The sequence below is a fragment of the Lytechinus variegatus genome, chromosome 2, assembly GCF_018143015.1.
Source record: "Lytechinus variegatus isolate NC3 chromosome 2, Lvar_3.0, whole genome shotgun sequence".
NCBI classification, from domain to species: Eukaryota; Metazoa; Echinodermata; class Echinoidea; order Temnopleuroida; family Toxopneustidae; genus Lytechinus; species Lytechinus variegatus.
This window is the reverse complement of record NC_054741.1, coordinates 50030172-50055038: the sequence shown is the minus strand read 5'-3', so window position 1 is coordinate 50055038 and position 24867 is coordinate 50030172. Positions and strand designations below refer to the sequence as shown.

The window sequence follows — 24867 nt, the reverse complement described above, 5'->3', positions numbered from 1 at the left end:
AAAACCTGATGTTTACATTGACTAGCACACTCAATTGATGTTGGCACTTGACAGGTGAATGAACTTTCCTAGATTTCTTGTGTGGAGAAATCTTTGAAAACTGAGACAGTCCCTGTAAACTGGGACAATCCCAATTTTCTGACCAGCACTTCTACTGACTAACGAATGCTTAATCTCCACGAAGAAAGGAATTCCTTCCCATCCATCTGCGTGTACCGCAAAAAAAAATCTTTCGCCCCACCCCAAGATTTCTACTATCCTAAAAGATCTAGCCCTAAATCATGGAAATGGGATACAACTCCAATTTTCGACATAAATATGCTATCGATTTCATTTTTAAATCAGAATTTATCAAAAAATGAGAAAAATGTTATGAAAAGACAGGGGAGACTCAGACTCGCCCGATGATTACGCCGCCATCTTGTTTCCTATTCTTCCCAAATGAGCAAACGAAGGAAAGCTTTTGCAGCCACTTACTTAAAGAAGGGGATGTAGGTCTAGATGTTTGAAAATAGTGTCTAGGCCTACTTTGAAGTAGCAATAAGGATTAATAAAATTGAAGTTATTTAAGCATGAATGAAGCTGACAAGAAGAAAGACCTGGAAGCTTGACTGCTGATATTCAGGATTCTTCCAGTATTTGAGGTAAGGTAAGAACTTGTAAGAGACAGAACGATCCTGAAGATGTATCAAAAAGGAAAAAGTAGTATTATTAGGAGGGGTTTCTTTATATAGGAATCGACAAAGAAACTTTGTCAAAATTAGAGAAAAATCCTCCTGGAATGGAATGAAAGTAACTCACTATCATTGAGAAAGGAAACAATAGGTTATATTGAAAGAGAAGGAAATACATAGTGATTGAGGGAAATGAATATTTTAATGCGAAAAAAAAAGCAATTCATCAGTATAGGAAAAATGATGGGGAAAAACCAATTGAATCTAGAGATATGTCAGAAAGATGATGATACATGAATACAATTTACCCCACTGCTCCCTCTCCCCCTTTATGGCCTTCATTCTTTCCCTTTTAACTATAAAAAAATCACAAAAATTGTTTGGGATTCGTGCATGATTTCTATAAATCAGCATAATCTGCAGCACTAGTAATCACACATTTTTCCTACCTTCTGGAATGGCTTGAAACATAAAAATACTAAAATTGTTCCAGTTGGTGGAGATTTCAATGAACAAGTAGGCTAACTAATTATTTTAAGGACAATTATTTTCTTTTAAAAGTCAAATTCATTGTCCACCTTATCATCCCACACAATTGTGTTTTTACCATAAGGACTGTCCTTTTGAGTACTTTTTCTTTGCCTTGTCTTTGCTTCATTGATTGCAGTTCAATTTTTTTTTTGGGGGGATAACATATTTCTGATGACTCAGTGTTCTGAAATTAAAGATGCATCAATTATTCTGTGATACAATAAAGCATACTGTCTATCATTCAGATCTGTGACACGACAGATAGTATTGCTAGTGAGGTTAATCAAGGCATTCTGATGCTCTGTATCTACCAAGACATTTGGAGATTCACCTAAGTTGCATGTTATGGTCAAGATACCATGACTACTAACACGATCACCATCTCCCTTCCACCAGGAATCAAAGAGGAGATCTGTGCCACTTATCACAGCTAAACGGTCAATGGATAATATTGTTTGATCTGTTCACATGTCGTAGTCATTACATTGTTTGGATCACTTCCACACATTCTGATCTTCCAAATTATTTGAAAAGACTGCAATTCTATAAAAATCGCTACATATACAAGTCCTCAGAAATGGGGAACCGGCAAGAAGCGTCATCTCTCCTGAGTCTCTTTGTCTTCCAGCTTAAATGTAAGCTACTGAATCCCTTGCACCTACAGGTAGTAGTAGAACAGACTAGTTTGTGAAAATCAAAGATGTTTCTTGAAACTCTCCCCTGATCATTAATGTGTCTATTCTCTACCCTAAGGTATTGAAATCCAAGCAAGCGCTAAGATGGATACTATAGGAGGAGGGTTCGGTGATCTCCTGCGGGATGCAGAGCAGCTGACTGCAGATGTAGATACAGGTAGTGAACTACCAAAGGTAGAACAGACCTTACATCAAATCATGGAAACCAGCCAAAGGCTATGGACAAAGACTGCTCAGCTCGGAACTTCAGAGGCTGCCGATGTCAAGGCGTAAGTTCTCACTGATTTATTTTGCAAAACGATTCTGGTTGCAGTGACTTTAATGAAAGAAAAAAAAACAATTAAGGGAATTGAATAATTCAGAAAGGTCATGTGCGTATTAGAGAGTGCTTCAAGTGACTTTGGTGTTATATTCAGAACTTTGACATCCTTGATTAGGGTCCTGTAACACGAAAGTTAGCCATTAATCATACGCTTGATTTTGATGATTGATTGTACATTATTGTCAATGCAATCTACATCGATTGATAAGCTTTGTGTTATGGGTCCCTGGGCTCATAAACATAAAGGTTTAGATGGATTGCTAAATATGAGAGAACAATGCTGATTGGTTCCTGGTCAGTGTTTTGAATAAAAGCTGCATTCAACAATGATTCTTATTGGGCATTGCCATTTAGAAATTGATTGCAAACCTCTGTGTTCCAGAGCCCTGATGACCTGTTTCTTCTTTGAAATAAAATATTACACAATGTAATTTTCCTTCTGTGATCTGAATAATGTCTTTTTCACAACATGCATAAAAAATATGTTTCTTTGATTTAAAAATGTTTTATTGTATTTGTAATTGCAGGTCCATTCTGTTAGGTTCCAAAGGATTAGACATTCCCAGGATATCACAGCGTTTAGAGACGTTGAGTGCAGCAAAGACGTATGAACCCCTTGAACCAATTGCTGATACTGATATACAGGTACTAAGCAATGAAATATTCTTTGTTGGTGTTTTTAATGTGTTTATCTGTTAATCTATCAAGTTTTTAAAAGTAAACTCACGCATGTTTTTGTTTTAATCAAGACACGCCAAACTGTAATAGAAATTTTCGTCACACAATGCTTTTTATCTGCATGTTTTTGAGCCACCAAGGAGACATTGTATTTTGATTTTATTTTCTGTGTTTTTTTTTTCAACTATCGTAGTGTGCATCAGGTATATTGATTGTCAAAGTTTGTATTCATAGGATGGTGAAATTGCACAAAAGCCTGAAGTTACCTTGAAGTTACCTTGATGGCCACATCTCACTGTCTTCACGACGAAGGTGTACAGATGAGTGTGGCAGGGTTAAGGAGGCTCTTAGAGCCCATTTAAAAACCCAATTTTGATAATTGTGTCTTAAATTGCAGGAGTGTTGGTGCCTCAATTGTGGACTGTGGGAGTTTATTCCATTGATTGACAACCCTTTGGCTAAAGAAGTGTTTCCTTATATCCAGTCTAGATCGTTGCTTAGCAAATTTAAGAGTGTGTCCTCTTGTTCTGGCACATTCTACTCTCTGGAAATAATTGTCCGGGTTTGATTTGTCTATTTGTGTAATAATTCGGTATGTTTGAATGAGGTCTCCCCTTTCTCTCCTTCTTTCTAACGTAGTGAGGTTTAGTCTGGCGAGCCTGTCTTCATAGGGTAGATCATGGATATCTGGGATCATTTTCGTAGCTCTTGCTTGGACCTTCTCCAGTATTTTTTTGTCCTTTGCTAGGTAGGGGTTCCAGGTCTGCATTGCATAGTCCAAATGTGGTCGTACCAGAGATTTGTACAGTTTCATGATCACTTGTCTGTTTTTATATGTAAAGTTGCGCTTGATCATCCCTAGTACCATATTGCCTCTCTTGGCCGCTGCTGCACATTGGGAAGCAACTTTTAGTGATTTATTGACAAGAATCCCAAGATCTTTCTCTTCGACTGTTTCTTTTAGTGCAGAGCCATTCAGTGAATACACTTGGTTAGGGTTTTTGGATCCAAAATGCATCACACCACACTTGTCTATATTGAATCTCATCAGCCATTTTGCTGCCCATCTATCAAGGTGATTGATCGACTGTTGCATACCTTGTATGTCATCGTCAGTTTGTACAGCGTGTATAAGCTTGGTATCATCTGCAAATTTGCTGATTGTAGAGTCATTGTTGATTCCAATATCCATGTCATTTACATACATCAAAAAACAGATTGGGCCCAGCACAGAGCCTTGAACAACTGAGCTGGTAACTTCCTTCCAATCGGATTCTGCTCCTTGTGTACTAACTCTTTGTTTACGATCATTGAGCCAACATTTGATCCATTGTAGTAACAACAATAATACTAGTTTAGTATCAAATTTGTGTTGTGGTTTATAATTCTGACGTTGGGGTTTGCTTTTCTCTCTTTTTCTAGGGCTTGCTAAGGAATGAAAGAGAGAATGCCCTGTTAGCTGTTATTGAAGAAACCAAGAGGAATGTAAGTGTATTATGTTGTGAATTATCATTGTAACTAAATCTGTTTTTATTTTTCATTTGTGATCTAATTTGATGTATAGGGAGTAATGAATAAGGGAGTAGCAGATAAATTTATAATTTACATTTATTTCAACACGTTCAGTCTATTACATTGCAATTTACATCACTCTCAGTATTAAGATTGCATCAGTCAACTTACTAAATCAAATCATTGCCTATTGCTATTCGAAAGCATTTTTGAGACCTGATAATACAGTATTGTTACATCTCAGCCAATTTTCTAGTAAGTCAAACAGTTACCTTTGGTCCTATGAGATGTACCTGTATGAATCACTTTTTATTCTCTATAAGTTTTCATTGCATCTGGGGAACATTTCATAGAGCTTGATATCAGTGATTTTACATGATAGTGTGATAAGCTATTGAAATCCTTGTATCTGATTGGCTGAAAGCAAATTTTGTTGGTCAAGTCACTAACAAGATGCTTAATGCAGGGTGCTACATAAGCAGTTGCCCGATTGCCCAGGGCAAGTAAAAGTTAGAGTTGGGCAAGTGTTTTGAAGAAAAGACCAAAACTACTTGCCGGAATTGGGCAAGCAAAATTCTTACAGTAGAATGACCAAAATAAGGGTCGAATTTGATATGATATTGACCCTAATTTTTGTCATGGCAGGCAAGAAAAAAATAATTTTGGAAAAAGAAATGCAATAACAGATCAGTTCATGTCAAAAGAGAGAAAATTGTCATGGTTAAAATAACCACAAAACTTTCCTTTGAAATGGTGAAACTTTTTTTCAAGGATTTTTTCGGGCAAGTGAAATAGATTTGGGGGCAAGTTTATTCCAACTATTTAAAAATTTACTTGCCGACTGGGCAAGTGCTTCTAAAAAGTTATGTAGCACCCTGCTTTATAATGAAATGCTCCTCTGTTGTTTCATGATAACAGACCAGATTACAGACAGAGCAACGATTATGGCAGTCTAAACAGAACGAATGGGAGCAGGAGAAACAGCGTATCCTCAACACTCTGCTTGGTTCCAGCTCTGAACTGATTGATGTCTCGGCTGAAACCAGTAATCTTTTCAGTGATGTCGGTAGTAGGATCGAGGGTCGTAGCGCTATGGATGCCATGGAGATGGCCTATGCCAGACAGGTGAGATTACAAACTTCTTTACACAGGGAGATAATTTGTTTGAATATTCCATCATTAAATGGTAATACATTTAAACAAAAGAGGTTTAATACCAGAAAGGGTACAAAATGTTGAACCATGCAGATTTTGTGTAATTCAGTGCATACTTTGAGAAAGTTTCAAAGATAAATGTGTGCGTTTTGCAAAGGGCACTAAATTCACTGCAATTAGACATGAAATCTAAATATTTCATGCTTTTGAACCCCTTCCAGTTAAAACCTCTTTCATGAATTCAGGTCAAACGGGTCAATCAATATCATCGAAAATCTTAATAATGTTGTTGTTTTGTTGGGGTTTTTTTTTTGGGAATTTCTTTACTGTTGATGCCTAAATTAATTGTATAATTGATTTGCAGTGACTTTGTGCTTCTGCTGTATTTGAATTGAGAGGGAGAGGGGAAAGATGAGATCGTTCTGATTTATTTTGTTACTTATTCATCTCAGGTGTACATCTACAATGACAAGGTAGTGAAGGGCGGTACGAAGCCAAATCTCATCAGTCTCTTCGAAGAAATGTCACAACAATTTGAAGACAAGGTAAGATGACTTATTCTCAGAATAGAAGTGATAGCAATTTGTAAATCAACCCCTTGTCCAGGAAGGTATAGCCATTAGTGCTTCAATCTCCTATCTCCCGTTGCCTAAAAATTACAATTATGGTAACATTGCCATCCAGTGGTAACTTGTTTAGATTCCTTGATTTTAATTGGCCGTTGAGTGTCATGACTATGGTAGTTTCCATTGGATGGCAAAATTACCATAAAGTAACTTTTCTGCAATGGGCCCCAGAAGTGCACTAAAGTAAAACGACGATCAAGTTATTAAGTCCTTCGTTCTTAGTTCAAATGAATACAATTAATGGATGTGTAACCCAAAATTGCTGTTAAAACTGATATTACGTACGTATTGTAGTGTAAGGATGATGGAAAGTTTGTCAAGTTATAGTGCCCTTTTAATATGACCTTATTCTGCGTGCAGCACCAGTACAAAATGCAGAAGGTAACCAAAATAATTACCCTGTTGTGTAATCTTTTTCTTAATTTCAGCTGTATCATTCAGATAGTTCACTAAAGCTACCTCATTTACTTTATTTATTCTGAGATTAGTAAGAAACCATTATAAGTATTATTTCCTTCCCATGAAACTGTAAGTTGACATTCAGATGATGATTATTGGAGGTATTAAATCCCATACTATAATAACACAGTTAAATAATCTCACATTTAAACAGAATAAGAATAAGTCCCATTGATCATGATTCAAAAAATTTTCTAATCTTGATTACAGAGGCTTAAGACTTTTTATTTTAACCTGTGGTACCATTTTTTTTTTCTTTATTCAGAGAATAGAAGACTTTTGGGCCATGGTCAGGGAGATGTCATCCGTTCCCATGACAACTTCTTCAGATTCCGTGTCTGTGCGAATGACAGAGGACTTACAAATGGCCTTCATCAGACAAGGAAAGAAATTCTTAGAACATAGGTGAGTGATGAAAATAAAGCATTTGCACCATTTACAAGTATTTAATTTTGGTAGCATAAGTAATTTAGTGATATAGACAGACTTTTCATTGTTAAAAAGTAAAATCAATGTTTTTAGTATAAGGAGATCAAAGGTCTATTTTTTTCTTTAAAAAAGGTAAGATCAACATTATGTTTGATGTGTTCTTCCATCAACCTTGTATCTCTTAAGCAAAGCCTTTCAATGTAATTTTTCAAGAGATTGATTAAGATGTTGGAAACCTAGGCTCACTTTATTCGGATGTCAGAGAAAATTCTGGGCATCTCATTAAGAATTATAATCCAAGTTCTTTGAAAGCTCATAGAGATATAATGTCATAATGTGTCTTGTGCTATACAAGAATTGTTAATCATTATTATCAAGCACAAGAACGTCTGCAAATCTTGGGCAAATGGGGCGTGAATTCCATTCAGCTATCCAAAACAGCTCCCGAAAATCATTTTCATTACTTTTGTTCTCTTTCATTTATTGTATAGTTACATTGAGTACATTAGTAACATCATTGGTGATAACTTGAGACAAGCAAGACTTGGTGGTGTTCCTGGTGTTTATCAGCTTGTTAGAGGATTCCTCAAAGTCAAGTTACCAACAGCAGTCCCTGGACTAGAGGTAAGTTATATATCTCTTAAATTATAGAACTATCTGCTCAAGTGAGCAAAGCAGTTCCATAGAATGATCAACCACTGTACTTCCTACCCCCATTTTTCTCCTTATTTCTCTTCAAAGGGAATAATTATCCCCCTCAAATTTGATCAGCATTTCAGGTTGTTGGAGAAAAGCTTTCAACTATGATCTGTAACAGTCCTATGTAAATGACTTGCTGTACAAAGGAAATTTTGTGTAGCAGTCATAAAAATACGTGGAGCAAATTGCAATGCGATACCCAGACCTGCCAACCAGTACGTTTTTTGGCGTATTTAGTATATATTTTTCAACCAAAATACAGCAGAATGTTTTTTTCTTTAAAAATTATGTTTTGGTAAAAAAAAAATAAAAAAACTTCTACAAAATCATAATTTATTGAGAAAAATCATCTCTATATGTCTCTATTTTTATAAAACTTACAGAAATATTATTATATCAGTGTAATTTCAGGTAACTTGTTTTGTTTTTTTCAATCATTTTGTTGAAAACCAGGGTGAGATATACACATGTTTCAATGCCTTTGTTTTTTTTTCATCTGCAAGAGCAGTGCGCATTTTAGCTTGCATGCAGCTTGAGTGCGGCGATGAGCGAGTGAAATGAAATACACTTTTGGAGGGGGAAATTCAGTTTTTTTATCACAGAATACAATTTTTCATTCTCAGAGGTTGGCAGGTCTGGACACCAGGAAAATTATTCCCTGCAATGAACTAGAAAACAAGAGAAAGGCAATTTAGGGAATCCCATGTGGAGGAAATTTTGAAATTAATACTTCATTGAATTTTTAGAGGAAATTTCTATGAAAAGTGATGTACATTGGAGTTATAGTAGATGGTGTTGGTAGAGAGAGTGTGAATCAAGGTGCTTATTCTCCAACCAGGATTACATGGTTATCACGTTTACTGATATCTTGTATGGTGTTGGTGTAGATTTTATGGATCAAGGTGCTGTACTAACTCCTGCAGGTACACCAAAAGAATGTTTGAGTTATGTTAGAACACTCATTAAATTTATGTGGGTGTGTGTAGATTTTGGGGCATGATGGCCCCCCCTCCCCTTCTGATCTCGGCCACCGTTCGTGCAATTGCGCCGAAATTTGGCACGTGCATTCTTTACAAAATAAACTACAAGCTGGTATAAAATATTTCTTATTAATTATTAATAAAATTTGCAACTTTATTCGTAAAAGTATTATTTGCATATTCAGCGCCCAATTTCACTTCAAATTTTTATATTTTTTTCCTCATATCATCTTCATAATTTAATTTTTAAGGATTCCATAAAGAAAATGCAAAAAGTCTATTGTTTACAAATGTACTTCCTTGTTTTTAGTATTTTCTCATGTATTTCTTTGTTTTTTATTGGATCTTTCAATGGAAACTATTACAGATCATTTAACAGCTAAATTAAACCCTTGATTAAGGCCTTTAAGCAGACCGATTAGAATGAAAAATAATAACCCTTTTGGCCTTTTATGAATTTCACATCCCATATACTTTGTACATAAAGAATAAAAATGAGCTATTTCCGGCATGATATTGTCTCGTAAAATGTCACATGGTATCGTGATGCTACATCAGTTTAGGGACAGTGATTTTCCGTTTCTAAAAATTGCCTTTTCCGTTTCAGAAAATCTCGAATTCCGTTTCAGCATGTCTGAAAACGGAAATTCCGTTTCCCCATAGACTTTGTGTACAAGAAAAATTGACAATTCCGTTTACATAGAAAACCAATACGCAACAAGTAGCGATGTCAAAATGCTAGCGCTGCTCAAAATTTGCATCTACCAATGTACTAACATCGCTTTAAAATCCATATTAATCGAAGAGATTCGAGCTCATAAAATATTTAGGGAAACATAATCAACATGAATATATTCTCACCTTTCATATTATTAGCATTATTTTATTGTTAAATGGGATTTTATCGCTGATTTGGGGACTTTTTGGACATCGTTTTGAGCAGTCGACGACTTCCGAATATCCGCCATTTTGGATTTGATGAATCACCGTGATCATTATATTATGACCGAACGTAGAGGGCAGCAACACACGGCCGGATTCTGCCTTCTATGCGGACGTAAGTGAAAACTAATTTGGATACGATCGAGTGATGGAGAGGCTCGAGTGTAGTTACGATGTGTTGATTGTCATGATTGTTGTTGTAAAGTGAGATCGTGTTTTTTCAGTTGATATTCGTATTTTGTTGAGGATTCGGAATTAATTTCTGTTGCTTTTTTGTGCATTTTGAGAAAAAACATGTTTTCCGTGATTTTCCGTTTGAAAAGCCACTTTCCGTTTCCAACAGCCGATTCCGTGAATTCCGTCCGTTTTCCGCGATCGCGGAAAATCACTGTCCCTATCAGTTCTTCGCCAATTTGTTCTCAAAAGTTGCGCAAGACTTCAAAGAAAATATTTGCGATCTTTTTGCGTTCCGGACATATCGCGCAAAGTGTTGGGGGCCATTATTCCCCCCCCCCCCCCCCCCCCCAGTCCTTTTAGGTTTAAACTGAAAAGAGTTGGAAAAGGTGGCTAAATTTATTGTTTTATTTTGATCTGTACATAAGCATTTATGAAAGAGAAATTTGTCATGAATTGAGTAAAAAAATTTGTTGACTTTGTTGGATTCATCTTCAACTGCGGCGCTGGTAAAGATTAAGCATACAAAACATTGGATAGGCAGTCCATTGTTGATACACAGTGGCTTGTTCTGTTGCCCATCAAATATTTCACATTTCCTAGACTTTCTAATTGTTGGTATCATTCACACAATTGATAAAACACAGAACATTAGACTTTTGTTGGGAGATGTTAAGGCGGATAATATCGCCTGCTTGGTTTCATGATCTTGCCTATTTTTTTATGAATCCTGCAAGGGCATTGTTCCAAAGTCTTTATAATAATTTAATTGCTTATTGTCATTGGTGTGTAAATGAAATACATCATCATGCTTGAAAAAACCCATTAATTTTGCATTTTGTTAGATTGATTCTTGTGGCTTGTAAATGCATTAAGGTATGACATGTTGTTTTTTTCAAGAAATTACATTGTCAAACTCATCATTCATTTGAAATACATGGTGGTATTAATTGCACATTGTAATTGGTGTTTGATTGAACTACATCATCATGCTTGATTTAAACCATCAATTTCGCATTCGTTTGTTTGGTTGATTCTTGTAAATGCATTAAAGTATGACATGAATTGAGTAGTAGAAATAACCAGTTGTCTCACGATGGATCAAACGTTTGATCCATCGTGAGACAACTGGTTATTTCTACTACTCAATTCTTCAACACGATGAACCTCTTCCACATCATCTCTCAAAGTATGACATGCTATTTTTTTAAAGTTATATTGTCAAACTCAAATATTAGTCAAAATACATAATGGTAGTCAAAATGTGTATTAAATACTTCAAATAAATAATGTACTATACATTAGGTGCATGAAATACTCTTAAATATTTGCTGATTTGACTTGCATGATCAATGATTTTTCTCATTATCAGTTTCACTCAGCTACCTCTTAATCCCCCACAAAATCTTTAATATTCAATGTCCTGGGACCCGTAACACAAAGCTTAGCAATGATCGTAGAACATCTTTTAACGATGGATTGCATTGACAACAATGTACAATCAGTACCGTACGATTAATCACTAATTGTGTTATGGGATCCAGATGAACAAAATTTACAAGCAAGGTTCTACATATTTATAACAAATACATTTATTTATTTAAAAAACGTATCTCTTTTTTTTACATAATGTTGGCAGGTATTCAGCTTATTACAATATTAGAACTAACATCTGGTAAATTTCAAAGTTAACAATATTTTCAAAGTTGAAAAACAAAACTTTGATATAGCTACATGTATCACTCATTATTCAAGCTTTATTTATAATTTTCTTGTCAAGGATAGAAGGCTTTACAAATCTAGTACAAAATAATTTGAATATGAAACGAGCCTACGGTACTTCAAAAATGGTTAATAATCACTTTTAGAACAGTTAGAGAAAATCACAGTCAGATAATGGGAATATGTATAAATTTCTTTTTAAAACAATATTTATCATCTTGTGTGTTTTTCTTTTTTTAACATGCATGTGAATATCATTAACCAGTATTAGATTTAATTATTCTTAAGTTCTGTCCACTTATGGCCTTTTTTTAGTAACGAAAGTTTACCCAACATGCTTCCTGTGACATGAAATAGTTATTTTCGAGTTGTCAAGGTTTTCTATTAAGACACTGTACATGTAACTGTATGTAGTACAGTATCGAAAGTCATCGAAAGCCAACAAGCCAGAATGTATTGCCTTGACACATTCTTAACTCATAAAAAAGTCATTAAAAAATTCCACAGGTATCTGTGATGAATGTAAAACCCATTTCTCTGCTGTTTTATTGAAATTACTTCTATCAATGTATTCGATGTAAAAGTTGTGTATACATGAACTACTGAGAGTATTAAGTTACAACTGATATACTGTATAAAGATGATTTACCATTTCTTCAACAGTTTTTTTTTTAACTCATTGAAAAGTTATTTATTCATTTTAATATGATATTGATATAAACTTTGTAGGCTTGGTCATTGCAGGAAGCAGGTTGGGTTTGCGTGTAGTTTAGGTTTGTTGACATTTATTCATCTATGTCTTGCAACAGACAAAGTTTCATATCATACAAAAATAAATATTACAAATCCTGGGCTAAGTAATAAGCCTACCTGGCAAGTAGTTGAAAAGTTTAATACACTGGTTTATTAGCATCATGCCAAAATAAAGCCAGTACCGTAAGTAACGGTTTATTAACCGCACCTTTTTCTCGGTGGGGTAGAAGCAAAAGTCGGGGGTTGGGTTTATACACGGTGACGGGTCTGAGCCAGCCCGCCGTAACCCCTCCCGTACGTGTACGATGTCTGCCAGTTCACAACACATCGAGTGGCCGGGCGTAGCCGCCCAGGCAGTGTCGTTTAATTGGAAGGGATTATTTCAATATTAATTAAATGTTGTCCATAACAAACGCACCCACCTTCATGACACTAATTTTGACTTTATTCTCGATTCAAAGTAGTGAAGTTCCCTGGCTAATTAAGTTCCCTGGCTAATTTAAAAGAGACGCCAAGCATACTCGGTAATATTTTGTCACCGCTGAGCGAGAGTTGAGTGAGCTTAGAGTTTGCGTTGTAATGTGGTTATAGTGCGACTTAAGCTGGCGCTATTCAAAGTCCCGTTTCGCGCCAGCTTGTTTTTTTTCCTTCCTGTTTGCTTTTCATAAATACCATGTAAACCTCGCACGAGAGAGACGGCAGGAAGCCGTAAAAAAGCCGTTCTTTCTTTCTAACATTTGTAGATGAATTGATCAAGAACAGCATATTTCTGCATACCGGTAATCTGTTTGGATACTTTGAAATCTTAAAAACTTAGATTTTGTTTCTTCGTACCTCAAATATGCTTGTAAATGTGAGAAGATTTTTTTTTTTTTTTTTATTCCAAAGTTGGGGGTGCGGTTAATACACGGGTGCGGTTAATACACCGTTACTTACGGTATTTAAAAATAAAACAAAATGAAACCTTTGTATATCTTGCTGTTTTTCTTCAGCCGAGATGTATGTAACATGATAAAACAAAACATTAACAAACTACAGAATGTAGTTTTAAAAATAAACATACCAAAGAATGAATAAAAACTTTCATACAAAACTAACACAAATCGTGGGCTAAGGCATATTACTTTGCTCTATGGTGAACAAAAATGATTGAAAACAAAATGGCAAGTATCTTTGGTCACTTTGCTACAAAGATCTAGAAATCATAGTCTTCCAAAAGTAAGTAGCTTTTTCCAAATCTTATTTTCAGTTTGCATCCTGTCATGTTAAAAGTAGTACTGTGAAGTCTCTAGTTAATTTGACCATTGGCCAAACGATCCTTCTCAAGCTCAAGCCACTGACGTTCTCTCTGCATGTCTAAGATGTCACGCTCAATCACCAACTTCTCTTTCTCAATCTCCAACTTCTGCTTCTCAAGCACCAGTTTCTCCTTCCTCAAAATCAGGAGCTCCTTGCTGAGTTGCTCAATGTCCTTTTCGTCGTCCATGTCGCTGTGGTGACCATCATCGGCAGCGAGCTGAGAGTAGCGCATGCGCTTAGACAACGGCGAGGAAGACAGAGGAATGTTAGTGGTATTGAGTGGTTGATTGACGATCATTGATGATGGAATGGATGAGTGAAGGTGGTAAGGCATGAATTGGTGTCCTACGGACGATGATGTTGGTATCGGATGCGGAGTTGATGTCACCGTGGGAGACAGGGAGGACGCAGAGATAGGAAGACTGGTAGAGTTGTTGCGAGGTGGCGAAGAGATTTGTGTGGTGTATTTACGCTGCATGAAACGATGCGGGAGGGAGCTGGTGTTTGGAGGTTTCTTTTGTTGGTTCTTGGGGGTTTCCAAATCGGTGTCTTGGTAGCTGTGATTGTCTTCAGGAACTGCTTCAGGTTGCCAGCTATAGAGCAGAAAGGGGGGTATAGTATCGATCATTATTACACATCGTGACAGGATTGTCCTAAGATTAGGGATAGGTGATAATGGGCGGATCCAGGATTTTCCAAGGGGGGGGGCACATTTTCCCCGAGAAGAATTTGACAAGCAAAAAAAAAAAGGTTTTCACCCCAAATTAAAAGTAATTTTGTCCATGGAAATTTGACAAGCAAAAACAAAAAAAGGCCCTCGCTTTCAAAAGAATGGCATATTTGATTATTTGATTATGACTCTCTAAGGGGGGCACGGGCCGGATGTGCACCCCTGGATCCGCCAGTGCCCAGTGGATGGTAATACAGGATAAACAATATACTTGGTGCTTCTTTCTTTTAAGATTAGCTATATCCTGTAATTTTTATCTAAAGGTCAAGCAACTTGAGGTGAAGTCCACCTCAGAAAAATGTTGGTTAGCAAGCACAATGCTGAAAATTTCATCAAACTTGGATGTAAAAAAAGAAAATTGTGACATGTTAAAGTTTTGCTTATTTTTCACAAAATAGTTATATGCACAATTTAGTCACATGCAAATGAGAGAATTGATTATGTCCCTCACCATTTCTTTTGTTTTTTATTGTTTGAATTATACAATATTTCAGATTTTACAGATTTGTCAATAAGGACCAAATTGACTGATCCATAAGATGTTAAACAATGGTAATTCCACATGTTCATGGAGAAATAAAACTTTGTTTCACAGAACAATGGGGAGAAAATTAGAATATTTCATATAGTAAAATACAAAGGAAATAGTAAGTGAGTGATGTCATCAGTTCCCTCATTTGCATGTACATATAACTATTTTGTGAAATTAAGCAAAACTTAAAAGATTAAAAAATTAAAAACTTTAAAAACTTTCTTATTTTACATCCGACTTTGACGAAATTTTCATTGTTGTGTTTGTTTGATTTTTTCTCTTTTTATTCAAAACGACATTTTGTTGGGGTGGACTTGTCCTTTAATCCTGGTGTAACCAAGTAATTAGCAAATGAGATTTAATCTCTGTGAAATGATAATGTTCTGCTTGTGTATGATTCTTAGTTACTCATCAGGACAGACAAGAATAAAAAATATTCCAAGACTATTATCTGGACCTGAAAAGGAAAACTACATGTCCCATAAGTTCAAGGTCAGGTCTTTAATATGTTACCTCAATCAAAGAAAATGATCGATCAAGGAATAATGAAGTTCTAATTTTTTTTAGATAACGCTTATATTTCATTTCAGTAAATGAAGACATTTTCCAGGCTAAGTGGCTAGCCGTCAGACTTACTCAACACTGTTTTGTTGAAGATCAGCCATGCATGAAGTCTTTTGTGAATCAACTTTGTTATTTCTTGGTTATATTTTTCATTGAGGTATTAAATCAAAGCGCAGATATTGAAATTTGTTTTTTAAATTCAGATATTGTCTGCCAAGTGATATTCAATCTGTTCTTCATATTGTTCATGCTCAGTCGTTTCTCTTTGGCGACAATGGATTTGTTACACATTTCTTTATTTCACCTATGACTGTCCACAGTTCTGCACTGAAAAATCAGCAGGCACTGATTAAAAAAAAAGTTAAAATACAGCCCTAGTCATGCATAGGAAACGAAAAAGGAAAACACAGAAGCAAGAAAAAGTGAACATTAAAGAATTCTCATTGGAAGTGCATCCCCAGTTTCTCAATGCTCATCCTGCCTCTTAAATAGTGAAGCATGAATGCATCCAATATGCTTTTCACACTACTTTTTTTCCTTAACCCCGGGAAATTAGTGGGGCTACTGGGGGGGCCTTAGCCCCACCAATTTCCCGGGGTTAAACTTAGCCCACTTCGTTTTCACACTACGTTTTAGCAAAGTGGGCTAGCACGATAAATGGTACGGTACTATCTGGCCCTGCAAAAAGCAGGGTTAGCCGGTTTATTGTGGTGCTAGCACCACATTTGCGGTGCTAAGAGATGCAGTGTGAAACGAAACTGGGCTAAGGAAAAGTGGGGCTAAGCAATAGCCAATTACAGAAGTCGAAATTGCACGTTAATCACGCTCTGTATGGTAAAATTATCAATATTCATGAGCTGTGGGATAGTCCGGGGTTAAGGCGTTAACCCTGGCTAAGTAGATAGTATGGGGTTAAGAAAGGTCCAGTGTGAATCCAAAAAAAAAAGATAGTATGGGGTTAAGGATAGTCCAGGGCTCCGGGCATAAGGATAGTATGGGGTTAAGGAAATGCAATGTGAAAAGCATACTAGATTCCTAGGAAAGAATGCTCACCCTGCTTCTAAATCTTCCTGGAGACCTGGACCAGGTGATGTTTCTGCTTTGACTTCAGTGATCTCTTCATCACAATCTACTACTTCATAAATATCTTCACCACCACCTCCTCCCATCTTGGCTTTACCTCCTCCATTATCAATGGTGAATACTGAGTTGTCTGGTGGACCCTAGTGGATGGAACGGATAGCTTCATTTTATTATTCATTCACATTTCAATAAAAAGAGGAAGATTTATGTAGAAATCCTTTACAAAATCCAAGTAAAATAAACATACGTTTTTATTTTCTTTCACAATCTCTCTTTTGTCAATATGTGATTTCTACTCTTTTTTTTTTTGTTATTCCATATATTTATTTTTAAAAAGGCTACTTAGTTTCTATGGATGTAGTCATGTTCTACATGTAGAAGACCTTCACCTCCCCCTTATTTGTCTAGCTTTCTCTTTCTCTTCTTGCTCTCCCACCCCTTCCTCTCCCTTTCACAAATGTGACAAAATATGCTTTCTTGCTTTCTTTTATATAAAAATATTTTATTTTATTTGCCCTATCCCCCTCGGGCCTTGACTGTAATAAGGTATTTTAGCATTAGACCGATTATTCAGATAAAATCCACCTTTCTCCCACACCTTCAGAAGAATACCTACCTTTGGTGTATTCTTGTTATCGTTTTGATTGTTGAAGACAAAGAAGACGTCGCCCCCGTCTACCACCTGTGCATTGGGGAATAGATCTATCCATTCTTCTTGGTAGATGGCTAGTATCTTCAGTGCTAGGGTTGGGGGTGAATTCTCGCCACTCATTGCAGCTTGCAGTCCACCTGGTCAAAGTCAATCATGAAGATGTTGCTTAAAGGACAGGTCCACCCCAACAAAAAGTTGATTTGAATAAAAATAGAAAAATCCAACAAGCATAACACCAGAGGAGTGTTTCATCAACATTTTCATCCGACAAGTTGTCAGATCTGACATCTTTCTCTGATGTTGATTGCCTGAGAGGTACTGTTACTATGGTAACTGTCGGATAAAACGGGATTTGTCGGATAAAACGTCGACAAATCCTTTCATGAAACGCCCCCCAGGGCTGATTTTCACTCTTGAAAAAAAATGGACATACCTAAGCAAGGGACCGTAGCGACCAAGCCAGAGTGAGCTTGGATTAACCCGCTTAATAAAGCACTTAAGTTGAATGTATGACCCAATAATAAAGCTTCTTATTTGTTAAAGTACAAATAAATCTGTCTAACTAAACGCCGATCTCGTGAGATCACAAAAAGCTATTTGACTTTCGCAAAGTGTGGTTGAGTTACTTGGGTATATCCTTTTTATCATCAGAAAAAATGCTTAGAATTAGGAATTATGTGACTTTTGGTTGATTAAATTGTTTTCCCTGCTCTAGTTGACACAGAAACATTAAAAAGAATAAAATGTTCAAATAATTTTTTTAAGAACCCTATCTATACTTCAATTACCAATAAAGACCATTGCATAAATGACACCAAATGTACCTTCCGCATGGATGTCGTTTTTGTCTTTCCATTCTGCAATGCATTTCTTGGCCCAGAAGCAGAGGTTATCCCACTTCTTCCTCACATCCACTACATCTCTCTTGATATACGGTCCGCTGACCACCTTCAGAGCTGCACATATCTCATCCCACGCCTTCTCACGTTCAACCACAGAGGATTGGGCGGGGCCTTTGGGTCGTAAGACGTGGCGATGTCGTCTGTACTCGTCAACTAAAACTTGCTTCTCTTTCTCACTCCAGTTTGGTCCTCTCTTGCGCTTACAGGTTGACACAAAAACCTTGAAAAAAAATGGTGGAAAAAATGCTGAATAAGTTTGAAACATTGATCAGATGTAAATAGCAGGTGCATATCCAGAGTGGATCCCCCCCCCCCCCCCGACACAATTTATTCATTATTGGTTTCTTTATGAAAAATGCATGGGAAAATTTTTAAAGAAAAAGTGACCCCACCCTACCTGCCAAATCCTGGATCTGCAGCTGGTAAATAGGAAAGTGAATTAAAGGGGTACTCCAGGCTGAAAATAATTTTGTCTAGATAAATAGAGTAAAATTCACCGAGCAAAATGCTGAAAATGTAATCAAAATCTGAGAACAAATAACCAAGTTATCGAAATTTAAAGTTAAGCAATATTTTGTGAAAACAGTTGTCTGCATATCGTCATCAATGTTCATTAGGTTGGCTGATGATGTCACAACTCAACACAACTCTTTCTTATGTGATATCATAATTTCATTTTTTTATATTTTAATACATGTGTGTATGATATGTATCCCTTTTAAAGTTCGAATAAAATAAGTTGCAGCAATGAAAGAAAGGTTTAAATCAGTTGTCAACGCAATTTTTTGATGCAATAAAATGCAAACAAACAAGTGGGGATATGACATAATCAGTTTGCATATTGAATATTCATGAAGACATGCCTAGAACTGTTCCACCAAAATAATGTGAATCTTGAAATTGCCATTTTTGTTATTCATTGTCTGATTTTGATAAAAAAAATTCAGTGTTTTGTTTACAAATATGATTTTTCGTTATCTGTTAAAATCATTATTTTCAGCATTAAGAGCTATGAGGCAAAAGTTTGCACATAAATGATGTTCAGCCTGAGAAAAAGAAGAGGAAATATGTTTTATTTTAAAACTTAACCCCTTTTTATGGCCATGTTCATCTATATATCAAATTGTTTTGAGAAGAGAAAATCAGAAAAAAAATATCTGAAGATTATAATGGAATGAAATAATTGACATTTCAAAGCCCCCCCCCCCCCCACCCCAGAAAGTCTGTCACTTTTCCAGTTGTAAACCATAAAATATAAACATGTTCTCTTGGTGTTGATGGTAAGACTTTATTTTACAGGAATTTTATTTTTATTGAGTGCCTGTTCAAAACAACATTTGCATGTTTTTCTTCCTAATATAAAACCATTATTCTCAACTACATGTATGCAATGGGTAACATTTCAGCATGTAGATTTCTGAATTCCAATCATTGAATTCATGAAATTCAATGTAAGTTTTCAAATTGTCAAGAAGAAATGTGCCAAGAGTGGTAGCTAGATATGTAAAAACAAAACAAAAAATCAAATTTTCGCTAAGAATAAACAGCTGATAAAAGAGGCCAGTACATTTAATAGCCCGGAATGTTAGATGATTCTCAGGTAGAGTTCACATTAAAGATCTGACCCTTCCCTCTCACGTCCCTGATCAAAGCCTCAGTTGGGCTTTAAAGGGGAAGATCACCCCAGTGATAAGTTGGTTTTGATTAAATAAAAGCAGAAAACTTAAATTAAATATTAGCAGGGTGCTACATACATGTAAGCACTTGCCCGATTGCCCAGGGCAAGTAAAAGTTAGAGTCAGGCAAGTGTTTTGAAGTAAAGACCAAAACTACATGCCCGAATTGCGCAAGCAAAATTCTCACAGTAGAATGACCAAAATTAGGGTCGATATGATATATTGACCCTAATTTTGGTCGAGGTAGGCAAGATAAAATCACTTTGGAAAAAGAAATTATGCAATATTGCATTTCTTTTTCCAAAGTGATATTATCTTGCCTACCTTGACCAAAATTAGGGTCAATATATCATATCGACCCTAATTTTGGTCATACAAAGTAGGTCAGTTCATGTCAATACTGAGAAAAAGGTCAATGGTTTATAAAACCACAAATTTTCTTTTGAAGAGGTAAAACTTTTTTTAATGATTTTTTCGGGCAAGTGAAATAGATTTTTGGGCAAGTATATTCCAACTATTTAAAATTTACTTGCCCGACCGGGCAAGTGCTTCTGAGAAGTTATGTAGCACCCTGATATTAGTGAAGCCAAGTTGTATGAAAACCCATCGAAGAATAAGAGTTTAGAATTTTCAGATAATTTGTGATGTCATATACAAGCATCTTCCCAGTATTGTAAATTCCATTTTCATAACTCCTACATTTTTCTGTTAGTAGCACTAGAAGTACTATTTTTATTGTTGAACTTATTTTTGTTTTTATTATGATGTATTTATTAATTTACATGGCTACATGTGTACTTATTTGTTTCTTTATTTATTTATTCATGTATTCATTTACATACTGTATTATAATATCTGTAAATTTATACAGGTTACAAACCATTTTCTGTATGTTCCTGTTAACAAATCAAAGCATATAAGATACATTCACATGTACAGTGTTAAATATACATGTACATAATCATTACCATCATCAATAGTTACCATCATCATCAATATCATATAACATACATAGGCCTATATGTACAGTGTCATATATACATGTACATTATCATTACCATCATCATCAATATCATTTTGATAATCAAATTTATTCACTGTACCATCATTTTCAATATATTTTACTTTTAAACTAGTAATTAAAGTAGCTAGTATTAATATACCACAATGCAATATTTGATCAGACACCCCTCCCCAAATCCCCAATCCTTCCTCAGTTAAAGGGGAAGTTCACCCTGAAGAAAACTTTGTTGTAAAAATAGTAGAAAAAATAGTAAAAAATATTGGTGAAGGTTTGAGGAAAATCCGTCAAAGAGTAAGAACGTTATCAGAGTTCAAAGTTTTGGATTTGTGACGTCATAAACGAGCAGCTGCCCCATATGTTATGTAATATAAAATGCACGAATTTCAAATTTTGTATGGTTCCTGATGACTTAATTTTGTTTTCTATTCATGATCGGATGTGAAATGATTTGTCTATTGAGATACAAAAGGCACAGTGAAAACCATTTTCAATTTTCTGAGAAAATGGCATTTCATTGATTTTTTACCATTCGCTATGTAGGAATGCTGCTCGCATATGATGTCACAAATCAAATAATTGAAATTCTAATAACTTTTTAATCATTTGATGAATTTTCTCAAACCTTCGGCAATATTTTTTATTATTTTTTCTGCTATTTTTACAGTAAAATTTTTGTCAGGGGGAACTTCCCCTTTAACATGTTTCCCATAGGTCTGTATTCAAAATCCCCTTGTGACACTGTATACACAGATGATCAACTGTACATGTATAACAATGAAAGTTATTAAAAATCAATTTTGAAAAGTTTCAACATTATGGAGCCACATGTATATCCACAAATCACTTTGGAATAGTCCAAAAACAGGCATTTTTATTTTATTTTAAATGTTTAGACTTTACCTTTGAATCACATTGCATTTGAAACATCATCTAATAAAATTGGCATGTATTGTACATAGGCAAGATATTAAGTATGGGAAAATAGATTGGATGCTTGTTGAAAATCAGGATTTGATGATGTTCGCTTCCTCATAAAACCACAATCACTTCATGTACCATGCATGCACATACATTATTCACCTTAGAGTAAGGAGTCAGGCATGCCTGTACATGCAGTATTAGACCATGAACAATTGCTTAACTTAATCTAAGTGAATAAGTTTAAGAATGATAAGTAAATATATTTTACCTGTGATGGTAGCATGTTGAGCACAACATAGACTAAACAGAGCACAGCCAAAGAACCCACACTCTCTGTGTAAAATGGAACTCTCTCAAGCCAACTCACAAAAGGGATTTATGCACACCTAAGGCAGATTTTAAGTGCATGTTGCCAATTTTTCCCAGCTCAGCAACCCAAAGGAGCTCTCCCATTCCAAGTTATCTTTATCATCTTTATTGAAGCTGTCCAGGCCTGGAAAAATCACATTCCATCAGAGTTTTATCTGAAAGGCAACTCTTGAAAGTGCTGGGGTTTAGTGGAAGGAATGTTTATGGGAAGCTTTGGGGTTGGATTTTGGAGGTTAGGATTGGCAATGCTGCTTAAGTGGTTGACCTTTTTGCCATTAGGCAGAGCACTTAACTTCACATGACACACACACTCATACACACATTCTTCACTGACAGTGTACAGCTGGTACACATGCCATTACATGGTCTGTGTGTGAATGCCAGTGAATACTGTATCACTGGATAAGTCATTGTGCGCATGTGAGTTGAGAGTGTGTGTGTCTTTGTGTACATTGTATGGGATTTGAGTAGAAAAGTAAGGGGCACACTTACTGATGTATTGGAACTTCTCTGCGCTGGCTGGGTTGAGGATAATAAATCACACAATAACAGTTCCTCAACTGGGGGGGATAGACTGGCAGCCGTCTGTACTCTGTGATGCGATTTACCAGGGTGGTAGAAGATGGTTTGGTATGAAGATGCAAAATTTCACTTCCAAGTATTTGTTTTCTTTTAGCATTTTCATGACTCTGAAATGTTGAGATCTTTGCCTTCTAAGTTTTGCCAACCATTCCAATATATTTGCAATTGTTTGGATGCCCACCCTACTTTGCATAATGGAGCGTTTTTCCCCATGTAATTTGATGAAATGTCTCAAATACTGTAAATGCCTAAACTTAACTCTGAATAACTATCAAAGGTCCCAAGTTCTCTAAACAGATTATTGCAATTCCTGATATCTGTTACCATGATAATTGTGTTTGTTATTTTGGAGTTTTGTATTACTAGTATTGTGAACTTGTAAATTCTGTTTTGTCATTCATTTTGATCAATCATTGAAGTAAGTAGTGTGTAAGAATAGCAATGTTATTGAAGATCCAATAATCATTTTATTGTATTCTCTCTTTTATTCATCCATCCATTTTTTTTTATCTCCCTTGCTTTCTCATTCTTGTCTTTCCACCTTTATTTCTCCCCTTTGTTTTATTTCTTTCTTATCACTCTTATTCACCCTGTCTTCTTCCTTTTTCTCTTTTCTTCCTATTGCTATGATCATTCCTCCTATATTTTTCTTTCTCTTTTCTTAATTTTCCTGTCTACTTTCCTTTAAAAATCTGTTTTTTGTTTCATTCATTCATTCTTCCTTTCCTGCTTTCTTTCTTGTCATTATGCTTTGTACCTTCCCAATATATTTCTTCCCACTACTATTCTTCCTGTCTTTCCTTTTGTTCCACTTTCCTTCTATTCTGCTTTCCTTTTGTCCTTCTTTCTTCCCTTCTATTTTTCTTTCCTTCTCTTCTTTCTTTCTCTTTTTCTTTCCTTCTCGTTTCTTTCCTTCTATTTTTCTTTCCTTCTCCTTTTCTTTCCTTCTATTTTTCCTTCCTTTTTCTTTCCTTCTCCTTTTCTTTCCTTCTCTTTTTCTTTCCCTCTCTTTTTCTTTCCCTCTCCTTTTCTTTCGTTCTCTTTTTCTTTCCTTCTTTTTCTTTCCTTCTCTTTTTCTTTCCTTCTATTTTTCTTACCTTCTCTTTTGTTTTCTTCCTTCTTACCTTCTCTATTTTCTTTTCTCTTTTTTCATTTCTCCTTTTCTCAGGATGGCCTTGTAGAGGGTATACCAGTCTGGCCTGTCATATATTACTGTATCCGTTGTGGGGATCTAAATGCTGCTATGATCACAACAAATAATGCTGCGTAAGTTCACCATAAAAGGGAAATATAATGTTTGCCATATATGAAACAGGGGGGGGGGGCACTTCCATTCACGAGTGGATACCATGCGCGACCATGGGGTCTCGAAAAGCACGTAATTTTCATATTCTGAAAATGCACCCCTTAACAAGTATTGGGGTGTGAAACCCTACCCTTAACAAGTATTAGAAACAAAACGATACTCTTGGTAAATATTCCCTGAAATGAACCCCTAAACAAGTACAGGAATGTTTTCTGGCAGTCGTCAGCTTTACCGTATTTGGTTTAGTACGACCCTACCTTCTTCACCTCGCGCAAAACATTTTAATTTTGTTTTATCATCCCCGCAAATTCGACCCTAAACATGTAATTGTCCTAGCGAAATAGATATCCTTTTTTTCATTATTTTTGTGTTTTTGACACCCTTATCACGTTATGTACGTAACGTGCCCTATCGTGAAAAAGACATCCTTTTTACATGTTTTTTTGGTCGCACATGGTATCCACTCGTCAATGTAAGTGTCCCCCCCCCCCCCCCCCCCCCCCCCCCCCCCGGGATATGAAAACAGTCAATGGCATGAAAATGGGTAGGGAATTTAGAGATAAAGAGAATTTGAAACATTTTTAGAGATAAAGAGAATTAAAAAATTTATTGATATAATAATATTAAGTGTTTGTAGTCCTGGCCTGGGCAGCTCTCCGATTTCAGGTATTGAATGAAAGGATGTGTGGGGGGGGGGGTCGAATGTGCACCTTTCCTAACCTGGGGTTGTCTGTAAATGGGTATTACATGTTTATTGGGACATCTGAAAGGAAAATACCCTACTAAGTCATATGAAAATTGGATAACAAAATATTTGGTTGGTAATTCTGTATTTATTCACAGTAGCATTTTTTAGTTCAACCAGTGTAAATTTAC

At 35.8% G+C, this 24867-nt stretch overlaps 2 protein-coding genes across 2 annotated transcripts in view; one reads left to right on the top strand and one right to left on the bottom strand.

The window, feature by feature from the left end:
• The window catches only part of LOC121408278 (nuclear pore complex protein Nup93-like), a 43559-nt gene that overhangs the window by 4129 nt on the left and 14563 nt on the right, over positions 1-24867 (top strand). The window contains exons 2-9 of the mRNA XM_041599684.1: positions 1959-2169; positions 2750-2867; positions 4323-4385; positions 5331-5537; positions 6020-6112; positions 6918-7057; positions 7573-7705; positions 23854-23951. Of these exons, the coding sequence (XP_041455618.1) occupies positions 1985-2169; positions 2750-2867; positions 4323-4385; positions 5331-5537; positions 6020-6112; positions 6918-7057; positions 7573-7705; positions 23854-23951 (1037 nt within the window). The 5' untranslated portion in view covers positions 1959-1984. The remainder of the gene's footprint in view (positions 1-1958; positions 2170-2749; positions 2868-4322; positions 4386-5330; positions 5538-6019; positions 6113-6917; positions 7058-7572; positions 7706-23853; positions 23952-24867) is intronic.
• On the bottom strand, positions 13295-22428 carry LOC121408279. The gene is made up of 5 exons (XM_041599685.1): positions 22003-22428; positions 18036-18333; positions 17176-17348; positions 16530-16699; positions 13295-14243 (listed from the first exon to the last, which is right to left on the bottom strand). Exons 1-5 carry the CDS (start codon positions 22015-22017, stop codon positions 13640-13642), a joined length of 1260 nt encoding a protein of 419 aa, XP_041455619.1. The 5' UTR covers positions 22018-22428; the 3' UTR covers positions 13295-13639.

Bases quoted from the DNA above. Each gene is read 5' to 3' on its own strand.
- LOC121408279 (XM_041599685.1), bottom strand. The intron at 17,349-18,035 runs GTACATTTGGTG...GACTTTGACCAG, and splicing joins AAACGACATCCATGCGGAAG to GTGGACTGCAAGCTGCAATG. The intron at 14,244-16,529 runs GTGAGCATTCTT...TCTGCTCTATAG, and splicing joins CAGGAAGATTTAGAAGCAGG to CTGGCAACCTGAAGCAGTTC.